This window comes from Symsagittifera roscoffensis, chromosome 4 (genome assembly GCF_963678635.1).
Source record: "Symsagittifera roscoffensis chromosome 4, txSymRosc1.1, whole genome shotgun sequence".
Taxonomy (NCBI): domain Eukaryota; kingdom Metazoa; phylum Xenacoelomorpha; order Acoela; family Convolutidae; genus Symsagittifera; species Symsagittifera roscoffensis.
The window spans coordinates 11,979,924-11,999,260 of NC_087065.1; the positions used below are offsets into that span (position 1 = coordinate 11,979,924).

General features: G+C 35.5%; 1 protein-coding gene across 1 annotated transcript; it reads left to right on the forward strand.

Annotated features, from left to right (window-relative positions):
* Positions 1-9,654: 9,654 nt before the first annotated feature.
* LOC134844635 (zinc finger protein 420-like) lies at positions 9,655-19,336 on the forward strand (the record flags this gene model as incomplete). Its single annotated transcript, XM_063861416.1, is given in 4 exon segments — positions 9,655-10,150; positions 15,928-16,106; positions 17,049-18,479; positions 18,705-19,336. Coding segments are annotated over 4 exon segments (2,318 nt in total), but the record flags the coding sequence as incomplete, so codon positions are not given.
* Position 19,337: the final 1 nt, after the last annotated feature.

A 19,337-nucleotide genomic window follows, 5' to 3' on the forward strand; every position in this document is an offset into this window, starting at 1 on the left:
CTTGATTTGTCTATATATAGCTAGAACTTGCTTTGTAATTCGAAAATGCATGTTTTTTCTTCATCTTATTTGCACTGAAATTAATTAGCTGTTTTTCAGTTTTTTGGCTGTTTTGACTGTCGGCTTTAGTTCTGTCGGTTTATTTACCCAATGTTTTTTGGTATCCGATCGTTTTTTGACGTTAATTCAAAGTTTACCTTAAACGTTTGAAATTTTAATATCATTTCTCGGCCTATTTTACAAATAAAAAAGCTTAGATATAATTTCGATTTTAATTTAAAATTTTTATTGAATTTTTGTAATGAGTTTTCCCCCTATTCAATGAAGCTTTGATCAAAACATTTTATGGATACTTTCATATTGTTGTTGGCAAAATCATGAGTTCATTCCTTTTTTTCATGGTATAATTTTAAATCTGTTTCTTCGTCATTTGTTTTTTTTTGTTTTACGTGCTTTCTGGCCTGTTTTTTTTTGTAAAACAATTACTTGTTTAAGCAGTAGAGTCGGTTTAAAGAAGGCCTCAAGTGACATCAGATCGTAAATTACCTTAAAAGGTTTTTTTTGCTCGTAATTATTAGAATTTTTTTTATTGTAAAAGCAAATTGAGTTTATTTTTGCTATTTGTTTTCCTCTCGGTTTCTATAGTGTTCTTTCAATTCAAACTTTTTCTAAGTTTTTGCAGAGTTGTTTTTTTGGTTGCAAGCTTTTCATTGCCAACAAAGCGCTAAAAAAAGCTTCCAAAACTAGTTTTACTGGACCAAAACTAGTTTACTGGAGTCTTACTGGCATTGGGAAGTCAATGTACTCAATGAAAACATGTTCCGACTGGGTAACCTAATTATTTTACGGAAAACAATACCAGAACGAAACAACGATAGATGGTTTCTAGGCAAGTAGTGTAAGTAGCTCACAATAATCGGATCATTCGAAAAAATCAAGAAAAAAAAGTTTTCGTAAAAAAATTTCTTTTTTTGTGCGTGTTGTGATCAAACTACTCGAACACTTAGACATGTAGTGATTTGTGTTCGAAATTTAAAATCATTTTTAGCATCAGAGTAGTATTTTTTGTTGCAAGCTTTTGATTGCCAACAAAGCTCTGAATAGAGCTACCAAAACCAGTTTACTGGAGTACTCGAAATTAGACTAAAACTTAAAATTTGAATCGCACAGTTTTACTCGACACAAGAAAAATGTCGTTCGAATCAGGGCTGAAAGGACTTCAATATGATATATCACTCGACACACTCCGAGATGGAAACTACAGCCCAAACTGTACAATGAGCTACATTTTCCTCGTCCGAATAGACAAATTTTCCGAAAGGTATAATAATCGAAAACAGTTGTTCTAAAAGTTTCGTTAATTGTTTCTGATATGAAACTTGCTCATAATTCTTATATTTCTTATATTTCTAAGGGCACTGTGGACAGGAATTTTTTTCTTCCGTAACATAAGGCGGAATCGAGAACTATGGACGCTTCAATGCAATTATAACATGAGATATGTGGGGAACTTTACAGAAGCAATTCAATTTTTTTCAGCGTTTAAATTAATGCACACAGTTTTGACCACTTGAACTGTTAATTCATAATAAGAAAACTGGTTCATAATTAAAAGTTTTTGTCTAAGTTTAGGCGAGTAAAAACTGTAATATTCAGTAAATGTTTCAATTAAATGGTGAAAAACAGTTTTATTCCGAGAAGTAGAAAATTAGTTTTTGAAGCTTTATCTAGCTCTTTCTTGGCAATAAAAATTTTTGAAATAAGTCAAAAAATTATTCTGCAAAAAATTCGAAACCAATTTTGGAAAATTTTTTTGAAACAATTTTTCATTTTCGCTTATTATTCATTTTTTGAAGATAACTGTTGTCGATCATGCCTACTTCACTAACGTTCTAAACGATTTTACAAAAAGTTGGAAACATTTATCGGAAAAATGTTCTGAAACAAATTTTTCAAAACTTCAAAATTTAATAAAAGTTTTGCAAAAACAATTAGAACAAATTTTGTAGCATTTTTTTTTTCGTTTTTTTAGTCATTTTCCTGGTTTCCAAACGGGTTTCGACAGTCATAGTAAACTGGCCCAGTTTACTATGATTATCGAATCTGCTATGTTATTTTTGTTCAGATCATTTTATCACACCACGCAGAAAAAAAACTATACTAATTTGAATGTTTTTCTTGTAGTTTTTCAAAAACCATGGCCGGAACATTCTGTTTTAGTTGCACAGTAACCGGCTATACTTGTTTATGAATGTGGTCGGAACATTCCGCGCTAATTGCTACCGTTTTTTCTCTCGATTTTAGATAATTGAAAACACGTAATAGGTATTAACACAATAATTTCTGAAGTACAATGCCAAAAAGATTGAGTTGCTAGAATGCTGGTCTGAACATGGAAAGAGAGTATCTCTATTTGTTAAAGTTTAAAATCCAAGTTTTATTTCTAAGTTTTTATTTCTAATTTCAAAGTAAATTTTAAAATCGAATTCGAATTTCAATCTCGCTGCCTGAAATGGCTCCAAAAAATTGAATTTGCTCCGTTTGTAACTCTTTTGACATAAAATTGTCTTGAATTTTTTTGATTAGAGATATTCAAATCTATTATCAAATGACATTTGCTGCTTCAAATATTCCACGACTTTTATTTTTTTATTAACCACATCCGAATTTTCCGCTCTCATCAGAAAAATAATGCCTTTGAGAATAGTTCTGAATATTTTGCATTTATGGAAGCTCTTTTTGCTTTTGTTTAGTTTTCTCATTTGTTTTATTTTATATCATGTGGTGCGTTTTTTCTTCAGTTTTGACATCTGGCAGCTTGGGAAGAAGAAGAAAAGATGCAGCAAAGCCAATGATGCGATTAAGTTTGACCTGCTAATCTTTATTTGAGTTCTTTCAAATCATCAGAAGTTGCCCCGATTAAGACTCTCTAATCCTATTGCATTGTAGTGTTGTAGTGTATCGGAGAGAAGAGATGTTTTATGTTCGGCGACTGGGAAACTGCCAAAATGTTACTAATTTTTTCATGACCCAAGTCATCTCTGAATTTAATAAACAAATAAGGAAACATCTGCTCCGTTTGACTTGAAATCTCTTCGGATCGCTGGGATTAGTGGACTCTCTTTTTGAATTAGCAGCCACCTTGTTCTATCAAATATACTCACTACATTTTTTATCCCCAAATCCCCACCCCCACCCCCTCCTAAAAAATCTTTTTCATGTTTTTCTCATTTTAAGCACAACCTAAATACCAAATTTGCATTAAAAAATCGGATGATAAATTATTAGATAGAAAATTTCGAGTTTTTTTTTTCATTTTTGTCAATTAGTGACACATTTTTTTTTGTTAATTTAAGAAAACTATTATCTTACTTTTGAATTATATGAATTAATATTGAGCAGATGTTATTAAATGGGGCTTTGAGTTACTAGCAAAATCAGCAAAACATTTTTAAATCTCTTAAATACTCTTTATTGTATATGTCTATTGTTGTTCATGTTTATTTGATCCCCCAAAATAGGTTGCTTCTTTCACTGTTATGGACATTCGAATTGAGTATTTTTCAATTCAGATAAGGAGATAAAATTTCTGCCTGTCAGATTATTACAAAATCTATCCGCGAGAGTCTATGAAACATTTTACCATAAATAGAAAAATGGCACAACGCTCGTAAATATATTTGAAAAGTCAAAAGAAAATAGACGATTGAGTGTTTTTGAAGATGAAATACAACTTGTGTTCAATTATTCGAGCGCGTTTGTAGTTGAGAGGTGACTACAACTTTATTCACACATGCTTGAAAAATGTTGTGGCTAAACTTTTGGCTTAGAAATGTTGCCTCGCCATCTAGCGCAGAGCAAAAGATCTTGGGGTATTCTTTCATGCACTGGGCTCTCGGTTGATGCTCTGGCATTTGCTCTGGTCGCTTCTCCATATTTCATGAAAACAGTTTCATGAAAAACTTCATGAAAATCATGAAAACAGTTTGTAAAGTCTGCGTCTGATTTCAGCTGTGCTTACTAGGGCACTGTAAAATTTCAATTTTTTTTCATATTTTTGGTTTTGGAGACTAATTATATATTACAACCAGATATAAATTAGTACAAACTCCTGTAGGTGTTAACTAAACTCGACCTATGTTTTTCGTGTTTGTTTTTATTGTGTTATCTAGAAACAACATGCTGTGATGATTACAACTGCAATGAATACAAAACTACCAAAACGAAAACCCTAAACAAACTTGGGCTGAGTTCTCGTTCCTGTGAAAACTTTTTCTTTGTTTTGATAAACCCTACAAATTGTAATGAGATATCTCATGTTTTGAGGATCAGTTTCATCATTAGGAGCCATTGTTGCTTTTGCCCATCCAATTATTGAGACCATAGACACCAGAATTGTTTACCCGTCAGCATGGCTTGTATGCACGGTGTGCTCATTAAACTAATCCAAGGTGCATAAAACAATTAATTAACTTTTTATGACAAGAGATTGGTTACAGAACAAATTTCGCGTGAATAAACAACGTGAGAGAGCGATCATTTGTCCTAACTCTCATTTGACCTATAGCTCTCCATTTTTCTCCATTTTTGTCGTTGCTCAACTTTTTTGAAAAAATCTAATTTTTATACAAAATTGTTGCGAAGACCATATGATTTTTAGTGAGTTTTGAATTAAATTAAAGTTATGAAGTTGAAAAAGTTATTCTAATTGGCCGATTCGGCTTAAGGATTTGCCTGATTTTACAGATTTGGTTGTGGGTATAAATGTGTTGAAATAAATGGGGTTGAAGTTTGGACTGTGCAAGTGATCTGTTTACTGTCAGCTTGTTTCTAGACAACTGGCCCAGTTTACATTGAGGAGTAAGGATAGATGAGATGATAAGATCAAGTCATCATCAGCTACATCGAAGAGTAAATCAAGAGAGGAGAGTCAAATTCACGACAAGACTGATGAGAGGAGAGACTTCAGATTAGATTGATGACATGACATAGTTGATAGAGACTTGAAAGCAAACCTAGAAAAGTGTACATTTGATACTTTTGAACCTCGATTTAAATTTTGGACCTTGACAAATGTTAAAGCATTTGTAAAATATTACGAACTGGTTGTTTTTCCATTCTTTAGGACACTAATAGACAGCACATTCATTTTTGAATTGCCATTTTATAAAACCAATCATTTCTGATTAATCATCCCAGATTAAAAATTTTCCATATTTTTTTCAATGCTGCTTGCTTTTGGAGATTTTCTTTTGCAAAAAAAAACATACAAGTTGTAAAACTGGTTCGGCAATTTGAGAGAGAAAAAAATACACGAGTTTGTTTACTCTATCATTGAACGGGGGTCACAAACAGGAAAGAGATTGGATCGATATTGAACGAATCCAGTTGATCGAGTCCTTCATTTAATTTTTAGCACCCCCCCCCCCTCACTGGGCTGCGATGGGCTTGCGATATGCACAGCATAGTGGGTGAGCTTTGAGGGGAGATTGATATTGAGAGAGTGTTAATATCATTAGTTAAGAGCACAAATTAGACAACAAAGCGTGTCACAGCCAGTTTGCCAGTTCCCTCTCCTAGTCCAAATCTCTCCGGAATCACCTACCCTTCCCTATCCTCACTTTGCCCAATCTAATTAGACGGCTCAAGAATAGAACAGTGTAATTAGTTATTACTAGTGCTAACTTGTATTAAACACACCTTCGGGCAGACCAAGAGTCTTTACTGATCAGTATATTCAAATACAATCGTCTGGTTTTTGAAAAAAAATTTTGATACACGCTAATTGAAACTGAAGTTATGACTCTGAATGATGAGTTTTTTTCATCAAAGACAGCTTTAACAGGGGGCAAATCTTACATTTTTATGGATGTTTTTCAAATTTATACGTCAATCAAATAGGTGCTTAGAGCTAACTTATTTCTTTCTAAATTTGCCCTTTTATTAAAAATTTTCTTTTAAATAGTTGAAACAGACATGGTGATAAATAATAAACAGACGATTCTATTTTAATGGGTAAAATGTTGGTTGTTTTTTTTACAAAAAAAACGGTGAATTAAGACATGTTTTTTTGCCCCTTTTAATCGATACTTCATTTTTGATTTAATGGGCTGATTTGTATTTTCTCATATTGAAAAACACACGCACAATTTGATCAGGCCATGAAAGATCAGACTACAAATTAAAGACATGTTAAATGTGGTGGTCGCATCGTTAATTTTTATCTTCCTCACCTAAGTGGAAACTTCGGAACATCTCAACACATTTATAAATCATAAACCATTATAGCCGAGGCACCTTAAGACAAAAGCAGGCCGCTAAGTTAAAACATGTTTTTGCCAGAGTTTTTATGTTTCACGCAACGAAGTTGAAAAAGCGTTATAATTGGTATTCTGAAGTTTTCACGTCTCGGTGATCGAGAGTAAATTGGTTTGAAAAGTGAAGCAGGTGATTTGTTTCAGTCTTATAATTATTAATCACCCCACTGGTTAGATGGTACTTGTTAGCTGTGTAGAATCATCAATTCTGTTCAATAAATTCTCGCGATAGTAAATCGAGAGATGATGGCAAATAAAACATCAGAATTTGAACAACTTTCGAGGACTTTTGACTGCTCTTTTGAAAATGAGAAATTAAATGTGAGAAGTCTGTTGATTAATTCTTTTCATCTGCCATCTCAGCTGAGAGGCAGAAAATTAATGGACCGCGAGAACTCTTCGCTAAGCCATGACGATAACCACACCACAGCCAGACTAAAAGTACAACACCTGAATCGAAAACTAATGAAAATGGTGCGAATCTTCTGACAATTGTACGTGTGGTGGTTATCAAACCTGTAATTATCAACAGCGCCGCAAGCTGTGAAACGTGCATCGACTACATCTTGGTTGATTAATTTTTATGGCTCGGAGATAAAATTTATTAAAAAGCAATAAAACTGTGAAGCTAAGATGAGATGAACCGTACCTTAATTGGTATTCTACGATGATTTACCACTCGCTGTTTGAAAAAATTACTTAACCATTGTGTCTTGAAATCTAGAAATAAATCAAACCGACACATGGTTGCATACTTCAGGCGCAAAATTCTGAGCTACTGGGAAAAATTTGAACGCAAATTGAACACCACCTCAAAGGAGCGGCAAAATTTTTGATATGTTTCCTCCATTTTTTTCTACATTTTCTTATAGGAACTTTGTTAATTAGGAATTACAATTATAGAAATTCAACAGTTGAGAATCAGACCGAATAATTGTCTTAAAATCGACAATAAGACGATTGTTCAGACTAGTCAAAAGATCTTCAACGAGCAGTTTTAAGAGCACTTAATAATTTTGCCATATACAATTGGACAAGCCATCCGTCGTGTTCTGTCAAGAGAAGCTCGCTGGTATCTTACTTGAAAAAGCCGCAAAAAGCTATATTTCACAGCCTTGTTGAAGCGAATTCTTTCAGCAAGGAATTCATTCTTCGGGGTTTGTGTGCGCGGTTCGTCTTTTCCGCTAATGTTCGTTGAGCATTTAAAGAAAAATATGTTTTCGGTTTTCACTCGAGCTAAAGAACGAAAAATTTTTCACGTCAGTAGCGGATTTGGATTTAGGGGCGGGGGGACGCCCCTTCCTCAGAGATTTGACCTCTGCTGACCCAAAGGGTCCCCCTTTTGTAGTATTTTGAGATTTCCATTTTTGGCTGGCTGGCCCTTAGATTTTTTAAAGGCTCCTTCGCCGCCAATATATACTAATTTTGAGGGGGGAGCGCGCACCAAAAAAAAACGGCAATTTTGGTCGTAATTTTCCAAAAAGTGCCTAAAAACGCTTTTTTTGGCCTGTTTTTTTTCCGAAAAATGGAAAAAAAGGGTCCTTATAGTGATTTGGGATCATTATGGTTGATCTAAAGAAATTCAAAAAAGGTGATCAAACTTTCAAATTTTTTTTTTGAAAATCCCCTCATGGAGAGAATCGTGGATCCACCCCTGCTTCACGTTTTTTTGCCTTCACGAGTTAATTTGCCAGTCAATCAAGTTGCTAGAAAAGTGCTCTATTGAAATAACCAATGGTAAAGTTAAAATAAATCAACAAAAAATTTAATTTGGCAATTTTTTGAATGTTTCAGCAGACCAGTTGATACAAAAGCTTACAATGAATAATTAAATGATATAAAACTTTCTTAAGGGACTGGAATGCGTGGCCAAGACTGTAAAACGTCTAATTAATCGAAAACAGTTCTGTACGTTTAATGATGCCGGGCGTAGTAATTTTTGTACATTTTTTCAAATTACTGGAATAGTGCGCATCAATGAAAAAACGGTCTGTCTTTTTTTGATTTTTATACTGAGTTCGACAATATGAGTGGACGCTGACCTCCAACAAACCTAATTTTACTGACAACTTTGTTAGCTTCTATTTCACTCATTCTAACATTTTCGCACCTAATTCGATCCCTTATCCACAAAAAAAACTGGAAATTGGATAAAAAATTGTGAAAAAAATCCATTTTTTTATATTTTATTTTTTTTTCCTCATTTTGAAACTTCACTTCTTAAATCATTGTGCTCGGAACATTCTGCACACCAACTGGCTGTCCTTTTTTGTTAGAAAAACAAAACAGGGATTTGAGCAGGGATGTTGGTAGCGTAAGTTACACAGTATGTGGGGTGTCGTAACTTTTTGTTTGTATGCGGCCATTCACCTAAAGAAGCTTCGCGTATCGAAATCTGGTTTTTAAACTCAAACTGACACTTAAAAGCGGGCGCCACGTGATTGTGTCACTTAACAAGTTAACTATATAATAAATCATACTTGACTGGATAAGTCACTTTGACTTGTTTGTATTCTATTTTGATCCGCTGATGAACTAATCCCTTCGCGAGTAGGCGGCAAGGCGGTCTCTCTGGGGGTCCCATAACCTCCGTTTCGAATCTCTGAGAGAAAAATCAACAAATTATTTTCTCAATGAGTTCAGTTTGTTTGTCCAACCAACTGTTGTTATAAGACTGTTGTACTACTTAATACTACGAACTAATGTGTGTACTTCGCTGTATACACATTATCAAAAAAGTAAGAGGGCAAAAAACTTTCGATTGATGTTTCTGGTTTGGGTTGGCCACTTTTACGCGGAATTGAAGTTTAAGATGACTTGGTAATTGATGTGAAAATATAAACAGGGGCTTCTGTTTAGTTTTTGAATGGATTTTCTTTTTGATGTATTTGATGTGTTTTCGCTCTATGATGGCGAATTTATTTGCCCGCCTAATTAGTTGAGGGCGATTTATTGGATTTTTAAATGTTTGCTCTTCATTTAGCTCAGGTGTTTGCGAGCAGTTGATACCATTAACGCTCAAATCTCTGTGAACAATCAACAAAAAAATCGTCGCAGTAAATGACGTTCACGTTAGGCAAACTATCGTCCAAGTGCAATCATCAAATCGTTTGTTCTTTCATTAATTAATCGATTTATTAACCAACAATTGATTGCCCGCCCCTCTAAAAGCCGCATAAAAGCAAAGCTGTACCGACAATATACAATTAAGTGGATCTCAGTAGCTGTGGACTATTAATAGAAGAGCTCTTTTGCATAATAGTCAATTGGCCAATCACAAGTCGAAGAGAGCCTAGCAGGTCTTAGCCAACCAGATTCGAGAATGGAAGTAGACTTTAAGTCGCCTGAAGACATATTGAAGCCAGAGAAAGCAATCTAATATATACTGTTTTGGCTATCAAATCAATCAGCCGGAGAAAATTTTAGATAATAAACTGATATATAATTTGTACTAACCTGTGAGCAGACCAGACCGGACAATTATAAAAAATAATTACTGACAACAGATCGGTTGAATAAAATCGCACTTGTCATAAATATCTGTTTTTATCTTTAATAACAAACTAGAACTGACTAAAACTTTCAATTCATCAAGCAAAGAACAGAAAGTAATCATTAAATTTTATCACCTGTCGAGAAATAACAAAATTCAATTATTTCTGTCGCCAATTGCAAACTGAAGCAGTTGACGAAACCCGAACACCCGACCCAAATTTGTCCAAGTGAACCCGACAACAGGAAACTCTAAAGAAAGCCGATGATTGCAAAGATGGAACGAAGTGCAGACATGGACATTAAACTTGAGCCTGAGCAAAGAAAAATTGACATAAAAGGTTAGAAACACTTCCGTAAATTATCGATTTCCAGCTTCATAATTTTGTTCTGCGAATTTTTCAATTACTGGATTGCTAAATTTTTTCCATTTTTATGCTTTTCTTAATTCTCAAACCAAAGATGAGCTTGAACAAAATCATATTTTTGTTTTCTGTCACCATGACACGAAATTCCAGCTGGAAATACAGCAACCTTTCTTGTTCTTATTAAGTCAGTCCAATTTGTAGGGCTTCTCTTCTTCAAGTGTTTACCCGCGACTGAATTGCCCCCTTCTTTGTTCCGACCGTTTTTGACTTTTTTTTAACGTTTCATTTTGATTAAAGCAACAACTTTTCTATTAAGTTGAATAAGTGTCGTAAATTATCGGACAAAAACTAATTTATTTTTGGATTTTTTTTAATTTCGAAAGCTTCAAAACGCGAAAAATCTTCATTTGAAATTTTCTGCGCAGTTAATTGAGTTACGCAAATGACTTAGATTTTTTGCCGCTTACAAACATGTTTGTGGTTCTGAATGTTGCCTAAAGCTAAAAGAGCAGCTTTTTGCTCCGGCTTAACATCTTTTTTTTTATCGTAAAACACGGAATGATTTTTTTGTTTGCAGCTAAATTTTTTTGTATTTATAGTTAGAAACCAGAATATGATCTTCTTTTGACATCAAACTAAACATTTAAAACATTTAAAACAGGCGGATCTAAGATTTCTGCCAGAAGGAAAAGGGGTGGATTTTCAAAAACTCACAAAAAAATTGGTTGTTTTTTTTGTACCACCCCTCCCCCTCCTCCCTCCGAGAGTGAAAAAATTCCGAGACTCAGTAAAAAATTATCAGCTCAATTCAATGCAAATTGATTTTTAGTTCACTTAACTAAAGTTTTTCCTTGTCTTAATCAATTTTTTGTGGCGTTTTTGTTTTTATTTGGTTCTTCTTTTTATTGGCTGTTCTCGTCATTTGTGACAGCAGTTAATTAAAACTACTCAAATTGTAATATTTGGCTGCGAGTTTTCTATTCTGCTTATGAGACTGTTTAGACAGATGTCCCGAGTTAAGATTGCATCGTAAAAAGTGATTCCCAATCCCAACTCAACCCAGACAGGAATATGTTTGCGGAGCACACTGTAAAAACCACCATATGCCCCCACGTGAAAACAATGTCGACTCTTCTGATGATTCGAACTGGTTTGTTTTTCAACTTCAAACCAACTTTCCGCTCAAGTTTCAACTGCTCTCCTCTGAAAATACAATTCAATCCACATGTTTTATGGCCAATTTCGCTTTATAATAACAGTTTACCAATCTGATTAATATCTTCCGATCTGAAGATTAATATGGTAAATGTCTCTCAAAATTGGATAGAATTGCCTTTGAAAATCAGATTTTGCTCCCTATGTTTTGGTAGTCGGACACACTTCTCACCTGTTTTGCCAGTTTTCCCAATTATAGCCGCGGGATTCTTGGCATAAATTACTCAAGTGATCAAATGTTTTCTTGCACCTTTAATTGATTGTTCGTTTAGTTGTCAACTGGCTAATTGCATAGCTTGCGGTGTTCTATGAGTTTCAAAATTGAGGTTTCTTGCTATCGTGTTAAGTCCAGATGTACCAATTTTAGCCTTGGGGTACCTTCAAAATTGACTTCAAGATCTAAAGTAATAATTAGCACGTTTAAACCGAATTAACTTTTGACCTGCGGGTGGCTCAAAAGTTTACAAACGCATGCTAAATTAACTTTAGACAGGGATATTTTTTTATATGCGCAGAAAACTTAGTATTTTTAGCAAAACTTTTTTAATTGAATATTAATAATCATAATGATCTTCGATTTCATCGGATATTATGAGAATAATTGAAAAAACTTATTGGATTTTTTAAAATTGAGAAACCATGAAGGAACTTCATCCACAGCCAAACATGACTTCTCTATTGTTCATGCGATGAAACCGGAAACGGTGTTGGTCTAATTCCAATTTGCATAATTCAAGACTTCTCAATCCAAACCCCTCATTGATGCAATCAAAACTTTATTGGTTAGTAATTTAACCACCTCATACAAAAGCACTCAGTTTTAATCAACTGAAATCTGATACATGCTTGTTATATTAAGATACCAATTGAGATGTTTTGCCCGAGGTGAGGAACCCAAGCTATTCTATTCCAAGGGACTCTATGACGCCAAGGGTGTTTTAAGTGACTCTTTTGATATTCGACTCCTCGCATGGTCTTTCGTTTGCTCTTAGCAGTTGAAATACTACTCCAAGAGGCTTACAATGATCAGAAATATTTTGTCAACTTGTTGATTCCGATCATTGATTCACTGAGCTTCAAGCGCCATTAATCCTCTAAAGATTTCAAAATTTTGAACAATTATGTAATTTCTACTTGCAGAGTTGATTCTATCTATGACATTTGATCAGGATCCATGCCGAAAGATATCCTTGATTCGCGTATCAGCAAAAAATTTACGGATCTATTGATTTTAGAGAAAAATGGCCAACTTTAAGCAGAAAATCTTAAAAAATAATAAATATCACAGCTATTTTACTTTTTTTAATGCTGGTCTTCATTTTATTTTTTAAATATGTTTTTGTTATTCATCTTTCACCCTTTGTTCAAAAGCAAAGAAACGGCTTAAGAATCCTTTAAAAGATTTTAAAAAGTAATAATGTGTTTTGGCGATTGCAGCTATCAGCTTAGCTGAAATTTGTGAGGCGCAGACTATTTGGCGCCGTGGCTTTGCGGCGCCGCATTGATTTCAGGAGAGCTAAGTCAGATTAAAGGTGTCCATTGATGACTAGTGACTAGCGACTACCTTTTGCAATCACCTCACCTGTTAGGGGGGGGGGATCCGAGCGTCGATCATTCGTTCAATCAACCCATTCAACATTACCTTGTTACCTGTGATTAATGTCTATTTAACCAATAACTGGCCGATAACAAAACACTCTTTGAACGGCTATCTACTCGAGAATAGATATGTTTGCAATTCGCAAACGCTCGAGAAATTGATCAACTCAGTTTAAATAAAAATCAACTCAGAAAATGCCCGATTTTCAAGATACCGTTTCAAAAACAACACAAAACGATATTAACATCCGCTATTTTATCTTTTATCCTCCCTTATTTGCAATCAAATACTTCTACCTCTATTAATAATTCTATCTCTATTCCTGTTTGAGTATGCCAAGCAGCTAAAGACCTCAATTGGTTTTGAGTAGTCCCCAAGTCTGTTGTTCATTCTGCTATCGAAACACTCGATGACGCAATCATGTACAGGGTCTTAGTATCAAAGATCGCGATGAAATGTTGTGGACTCAAAAACCCACACATTGCCTTAAGTCTGTAGGTTGATTTAGTTCCACGTCCAAAAGTCATCGAAATTGTCGAAAGAATTAGTAAAACATTTCTTTTCATGAAAAAAGCTGAAATCGTGCTTTTTGATAATTCAATGCCAAAATAACTTAATATTTGGAACCAGAGCGGTTCGATCATTATTAAATTCTTTTTTTTTCCGCCGATTTTTGAGAAAACCTCATGTATTTTCTTCGATTTTCAAAATCAATTTGTGACATTCACTTTGTTTTTTTTCTAAATTAAAATAGGAGCAGATTGAAAGGATAAGTGTGTTGGCTTGAAAGTGAAAAAGGCGAGGATTGCAGTTGACAGTTGAGAATCTTGACATTGTTAGAAGATTTGAGCCGGGTGATGTTTTTGTGAAAGATACAAATAGAGTCTGATGTCAGAAACAGGCGCGAAGCATCCCTCAACATTATGGGCCAGTGCATCACTTATAACCACTTATAACTACCTTCTTAACCAGTCTAGGAGAGGCTGAAGAGCCCGACTGAAAATATTTCCACTTTTTTCCAGTATTTTTTCGACATTTGGTTAAGACTTTTCCCTTTTTGGTGAGAAGTGACAAGTTGAAAAAAGAAAAGTGAGAAGAAAAATCATCTTAAGAAGAACGCAAATGATGCTTGACAAGAATACCTGCTAATGACATCTAGCTGCTACATAGCTGGTTTTCATTCTCTGGATATTTCTAATATCTCAATGTTTCTAAATGGATACTATTTTATTTTGTCCTTTTTATTCAAATTTGTCTTTTTATATATGAAAAGCTCCATTTTGTTCCAGAGTTTTCAAATCGGGGCATCTTTTTGCAGATGTTGCGGTTCTCCTTGCTTTAACATGTAGACATGCTTGATGAGTTCTCCTGCATCCGTCGAAATCTTCATCACATCTGTCAATTTTAATTCCCTAATTTTTGAGTCAAGTTGTGAACTTTTACTATGCTAACTTGCATTTGGCGAGTGTTAGGTACAATATGCTGTAATATGATGACTACTTGGAGTGATTTTTTACAATGCCTCTTAATTATTTACGATTAACGGCTGCTAGCCACTCGACCGGTTTATTGTATAATCAGAATAACAATTCTTTATAATCCAATTTTTTAACTAACGAACTCGATTATCGGGTAAATAATGAGTTGGAATACTTTTTTTTGTCATAAGTCTCCAGAAATTTTTGAACTTGAGGTGCCGGTATTTTGAATTAATTCGTTAATTGGTAATTAGTTGACTTTGAAATAAAAACGCTCTGTCATAAAGTCGAGTGGTTAGGTACTCGGTTACATACACAAACATATTATTATTCCACAACACACCTGAGTTTAATAACTCATTCGTCCGATCCATTAAAGCAATTAATCAGATCCATTTTGAGACCAAAATTTCCTTTGAAACTATCAAACTTTCCCTTACCAATTAAATAGTTGGTTGTTGGCCAAAAACAACCAATGTTTTAAACCTACTTTGAAGCGCCAAAGTTGAGGCAGCTTCTAAAATAACTTAGATTGGACTCCGTTTTAAATTACAGAACTCCATAAACCAAAACAAAAATAAAACCGATACGAAACTAGAAATTAATATCACAAATACCAAATCAAGTGAAATATCATTTCCTAAATATATCATCATAAATATCCATTCCTCAGTACCAAATCACATTAAAATCATCATAATTGATTCTTCCAACAATGGTATCTCGTCATCAATTCTTAACTGGTTAGCTTCCAAAAAAAAACATTTTCGAGTTGAAAAAAAAAATAAAAAAGATTATTTAAATATCTTCATTTTTCCTTATTTTTAGGATTAAGTTTTCGAGGGCCGTAGAGATGGATTCTTCCTAGACTGTGAAATTAAGTAATTTTAAATGGGTATTGTTTACTTGTAAGGGATATTTAGAGGCTTAAAGGGTCGGTCAGTTTTCCTTTTATTTTCTCTTTTGGGCATTTGACTTGGGAATATCTTTCCGATCGAGCAAACAATCACAAAATATTCCCTACTTGTGTTTTCAATTCCTTGCTTTTGTTGTTTGCTGGGATTTTTCAATAGTGACTATTAAGCGGGGAGTTAATATTTAGACTCAAGATTGAAAAGGTGTTCATGTGTTTGTTTTTAATATCATTACAACCCAACATAAAAAGGGAAGCATTTCCGGGAAAGCAAAGATCAATTTTGCTCTTCCTTGCAACACTTCCTTTTTCACTAAATTAATTAATTTAATCACACCTTGTTCACAAATATTGTCATTGCTAACTTTTCAAAACCCAGTCAACAAATATCGCGTCAAGTTTAAATGAAATCACAAAAAATCAATTTTCCCAAATAAAAAGAAAACTGTTTATACTTTGAAGCTCCTAATCAGTTAATTCAATCTTAGTTAACTGATCGATTAACACTTGTAACTTCAATTAATTACCTTTGTTGACCTTTCAGGTGGGCAAACACATAGTAATCAAGAAGATGAGGTCCAAATTCAAAATCAATTGGACAAGGATTGTGCAACATCGAATGCCAATTACGCAATGACTTCCAAAAAAGGACAACCGAGTGGGTCTTTTGTGAGGTTCGGGTGGAGCGACGAGAAAGATCTTCAAACCCGCGGTGATAAAACCGTAAGTTGCTTTATCATTTAATGAACGTCTTTTAAAAAGTTTTTCCTAAACTGCTATCATTCAAAAGGTTTAGTGAGAGGATGTTAACTTATTGCTTCTAACTTGCTGCTAAGATTCTACCTAGACCCAAGCACCAACATAGGATACAGAATATTGAGATTGAACTGGTTGTAGATTATGAATTACACTGGGAAGCCGAGTTGTGATAGTTGTTGTGTTACCATTCATTAGGTTAGAAGAGGCTGTGCTTGTCTTTTTACAACTAAAACACGACTAGTAAAGATACGAAGAAGAATCAGACATGTTTAAAAAATCCATGTAATATTCAATTATGAATTATATTAATAATTATACCGACTGTGTATTATCGTTTTTTTTTGATCTGGTCATTTAGCAGACTAGAAAAGCCAGTGCATCTCGAGAAAAAGAACGACCAAAAATAGACAATAAAAATAATGATGAAAAAATAAACGTTTGTCATGTTATGAATTACATTGCAAATTCTAACTTTTGCGGATGTAAACTTTTGTTGTACAAGTTTCAGCTTTTGTCGAGTTGATCATTTATGACATTAAAATAGGCGGTGTGTGTTTTTTTATTACTAAAACAACAATAAAAATATAAAGACGAACACTGATAAAATAATTGTCTGAAGAAATCAAAAACCAGAAAGTCATTTGAAGCTTATAGTTGTCTAGTCAGCCTGCGCATTAGTAATACTGGACAGAATCAGTAAATTAATAATATGAGAAAAAACGTTTGAAATTATTGAGAAAACCCAATTTACCTAAAAGAAAAATAAATCAAAAAGTATCACTTGAAGAACTTCTTTATTTAAAATTGGAACTTTTTTATTTTTGTTTTCTCCATTCGATGAATTGCATAAACAGTTACTGTTGCATTATACTACGCTCAACTTAATTTTTATCGTCCTCATTTTAGTCGGCTTCTCAAACATCCCCGAGCACTGACGACTCGAATGCTAAATTTCAATGCCGCTCTTGTGAGCAATCCTTTCCTACCATCGAATCCATGGAGTCTCATATTCACCAGGAACACGCATCTTCCTACCGCAACTACTCCTGCAAGATATGCGGGAAATTCTTCGCCACGACTAGCGGACTTAAACAACACATGCACATACACAGCAGTGTGAAACCATTCGTGTGCGAGGTATGTAGCAGATCTTACACTCAGTTCTCAAACCTGTGTCGGCACAAACGAATGCACGCAGACTGCTGCCGAAAAGTAACTTGCTCTACTTGCGGCGATAGTTTCAAATCAGTCAGCGCTCTGAACAAACATCGAAGGTTCTGCATCAACAAGTTTCTGAAAGTAGTACGACCTTCAATTTCGGTAGCTTCGACTGCACAGAGTTTGAATGTACGGATTCCGACCACCCATTTCTCGGCACGAAGCTGCGTCTCGGCTACGCTTCTCGGCTCGGCTGACGAGAACCGAGCTCAAAATCAACACAGTTTGAGCTCTGGAGAGGATATATTCCTGAAAAGAGAGGATAATTCAAGAGGGATGAGCCGGGAGTCCCCGCTGGATTTGAGCAACCCGAGAAACCAGTCCATCTCGGACTCGGAAACCGAAGAGGAGATGTCGGAAACCAGCGAGAGCCCGAATGAGGAAATTTATGAAGAATGCGAAATGGATTTGACTCGAGACGAGAACGAAGACGAACATAGCAACACGACTACCAAAGTAGAAGCCGAAAATGAATTAGTTGACGTTGAAACGTTAGACGATGCGGAATCTTTGACCGAACAAGAAATTTTTGAAAATAACTCTCAAAATGGACTAGCAGAAAGTCAACATCGTAATGCCAATGAAGCTTTGAAAGCAGCTCAAAATTTTGGACAACTGCAACAATTTCTGCAATTTGGGCATTCGGGAGCAAATGGTCTTGACCTTGAACAATCTGCTAGGCTGAACATGGGAAACGCTTTCGGCCAGCTGGAGTACCAAAAATTAATGTACAATTTACTGCAACAATCTCAACTTGGGTTCAATTCCGTTGCCGGAGGGCAAGTCCCAGGGTTGAACCCTGGAATCGGGAGTTCTCCTGTTTCTGCGCCCTATTTCGGAGGTCTCCTGAAACCGGTAGCCTCACATGATTCGCATGTGGGGGGAGTTTGCAACATGGGGGATCCCTTGTCGCCTTGTGCTTCTAGCAAAGAGAAGTACGTGTGTAAGTTCTGTCACAAAGTCTTCCCTCGCTCGGCTAACTTGACTAGACATCTTAGGACTCACACTGGCGAGCAGCCGTACGTGTGCAAGTACTGCAACAGAGCATTTAGTATATCTAGCAATCTGCAGCGACACGTGAGGAATATACACAACAAGGAGAAACCCTACCAATGCAAGGTGAGAATAATTATTAATTGATATACAAATTATAGTGATAGACTAAAATAACACTGGGCAATGAAATAACACAGATCAATAAACACTAATTTCACTCTATTTAAAAAAAACGATTGGACAGAATTGAAAAATAATAATGATAAGATTAATGTGCCGCAGTACCATTACATAAGGTATCGCTCCTTGAATTTGAAATTTGGAAATTATGAACAACTTCATGTTCAGGTGTGCGACAAAGCCTTCGGACAGCAGACTAATCTAGAACGACACATGAAGAAACACGAGCACAAATACCCCTGCTCCTCCCCCTCTAACTCAGACTTAATGAGTGCGTCACGTGACACCACACCCGAACTCACGACTTCAGTCACGTCGGCCATGCGAACCCACGCGACATTCGAGTCTCTCTCGGAAGGAATCAATCACAGGACACCGACTACATTCCAAAGTGCTACTGCTTCGCACATAATGCCACCCGCAGGCTCCATCGGCGCGTTTCCGGCCACATCTACTCTGCAAAACATCGGAGGCTATCCTTGTTCTTTGCCCCAACTAGCTCAGAGGTCGATGATTCGTCCCCACCCGGTTGCGACTCTTGAGTCGTCGCCTCAGCCCAACGTCATTTCAACTTCAATGGGTCAACGAACGTCAGCGAACCCGAGCAATGCGGCTCTGCAGCTCTATCTCAACACTATGTTGTACCGCAAAGCAGTAGCTGATACCATAAAAGCACAGCCCCAATTCAGCTCGGCTATCGCGGGTTCCACCGCCACGACTTCCGACTTAATCCGAGCTGCGATTGTGGAGAACTCAGGGAACGGAAACATAGCTTTACTCATGCAGCAGCATCAGAGCCTT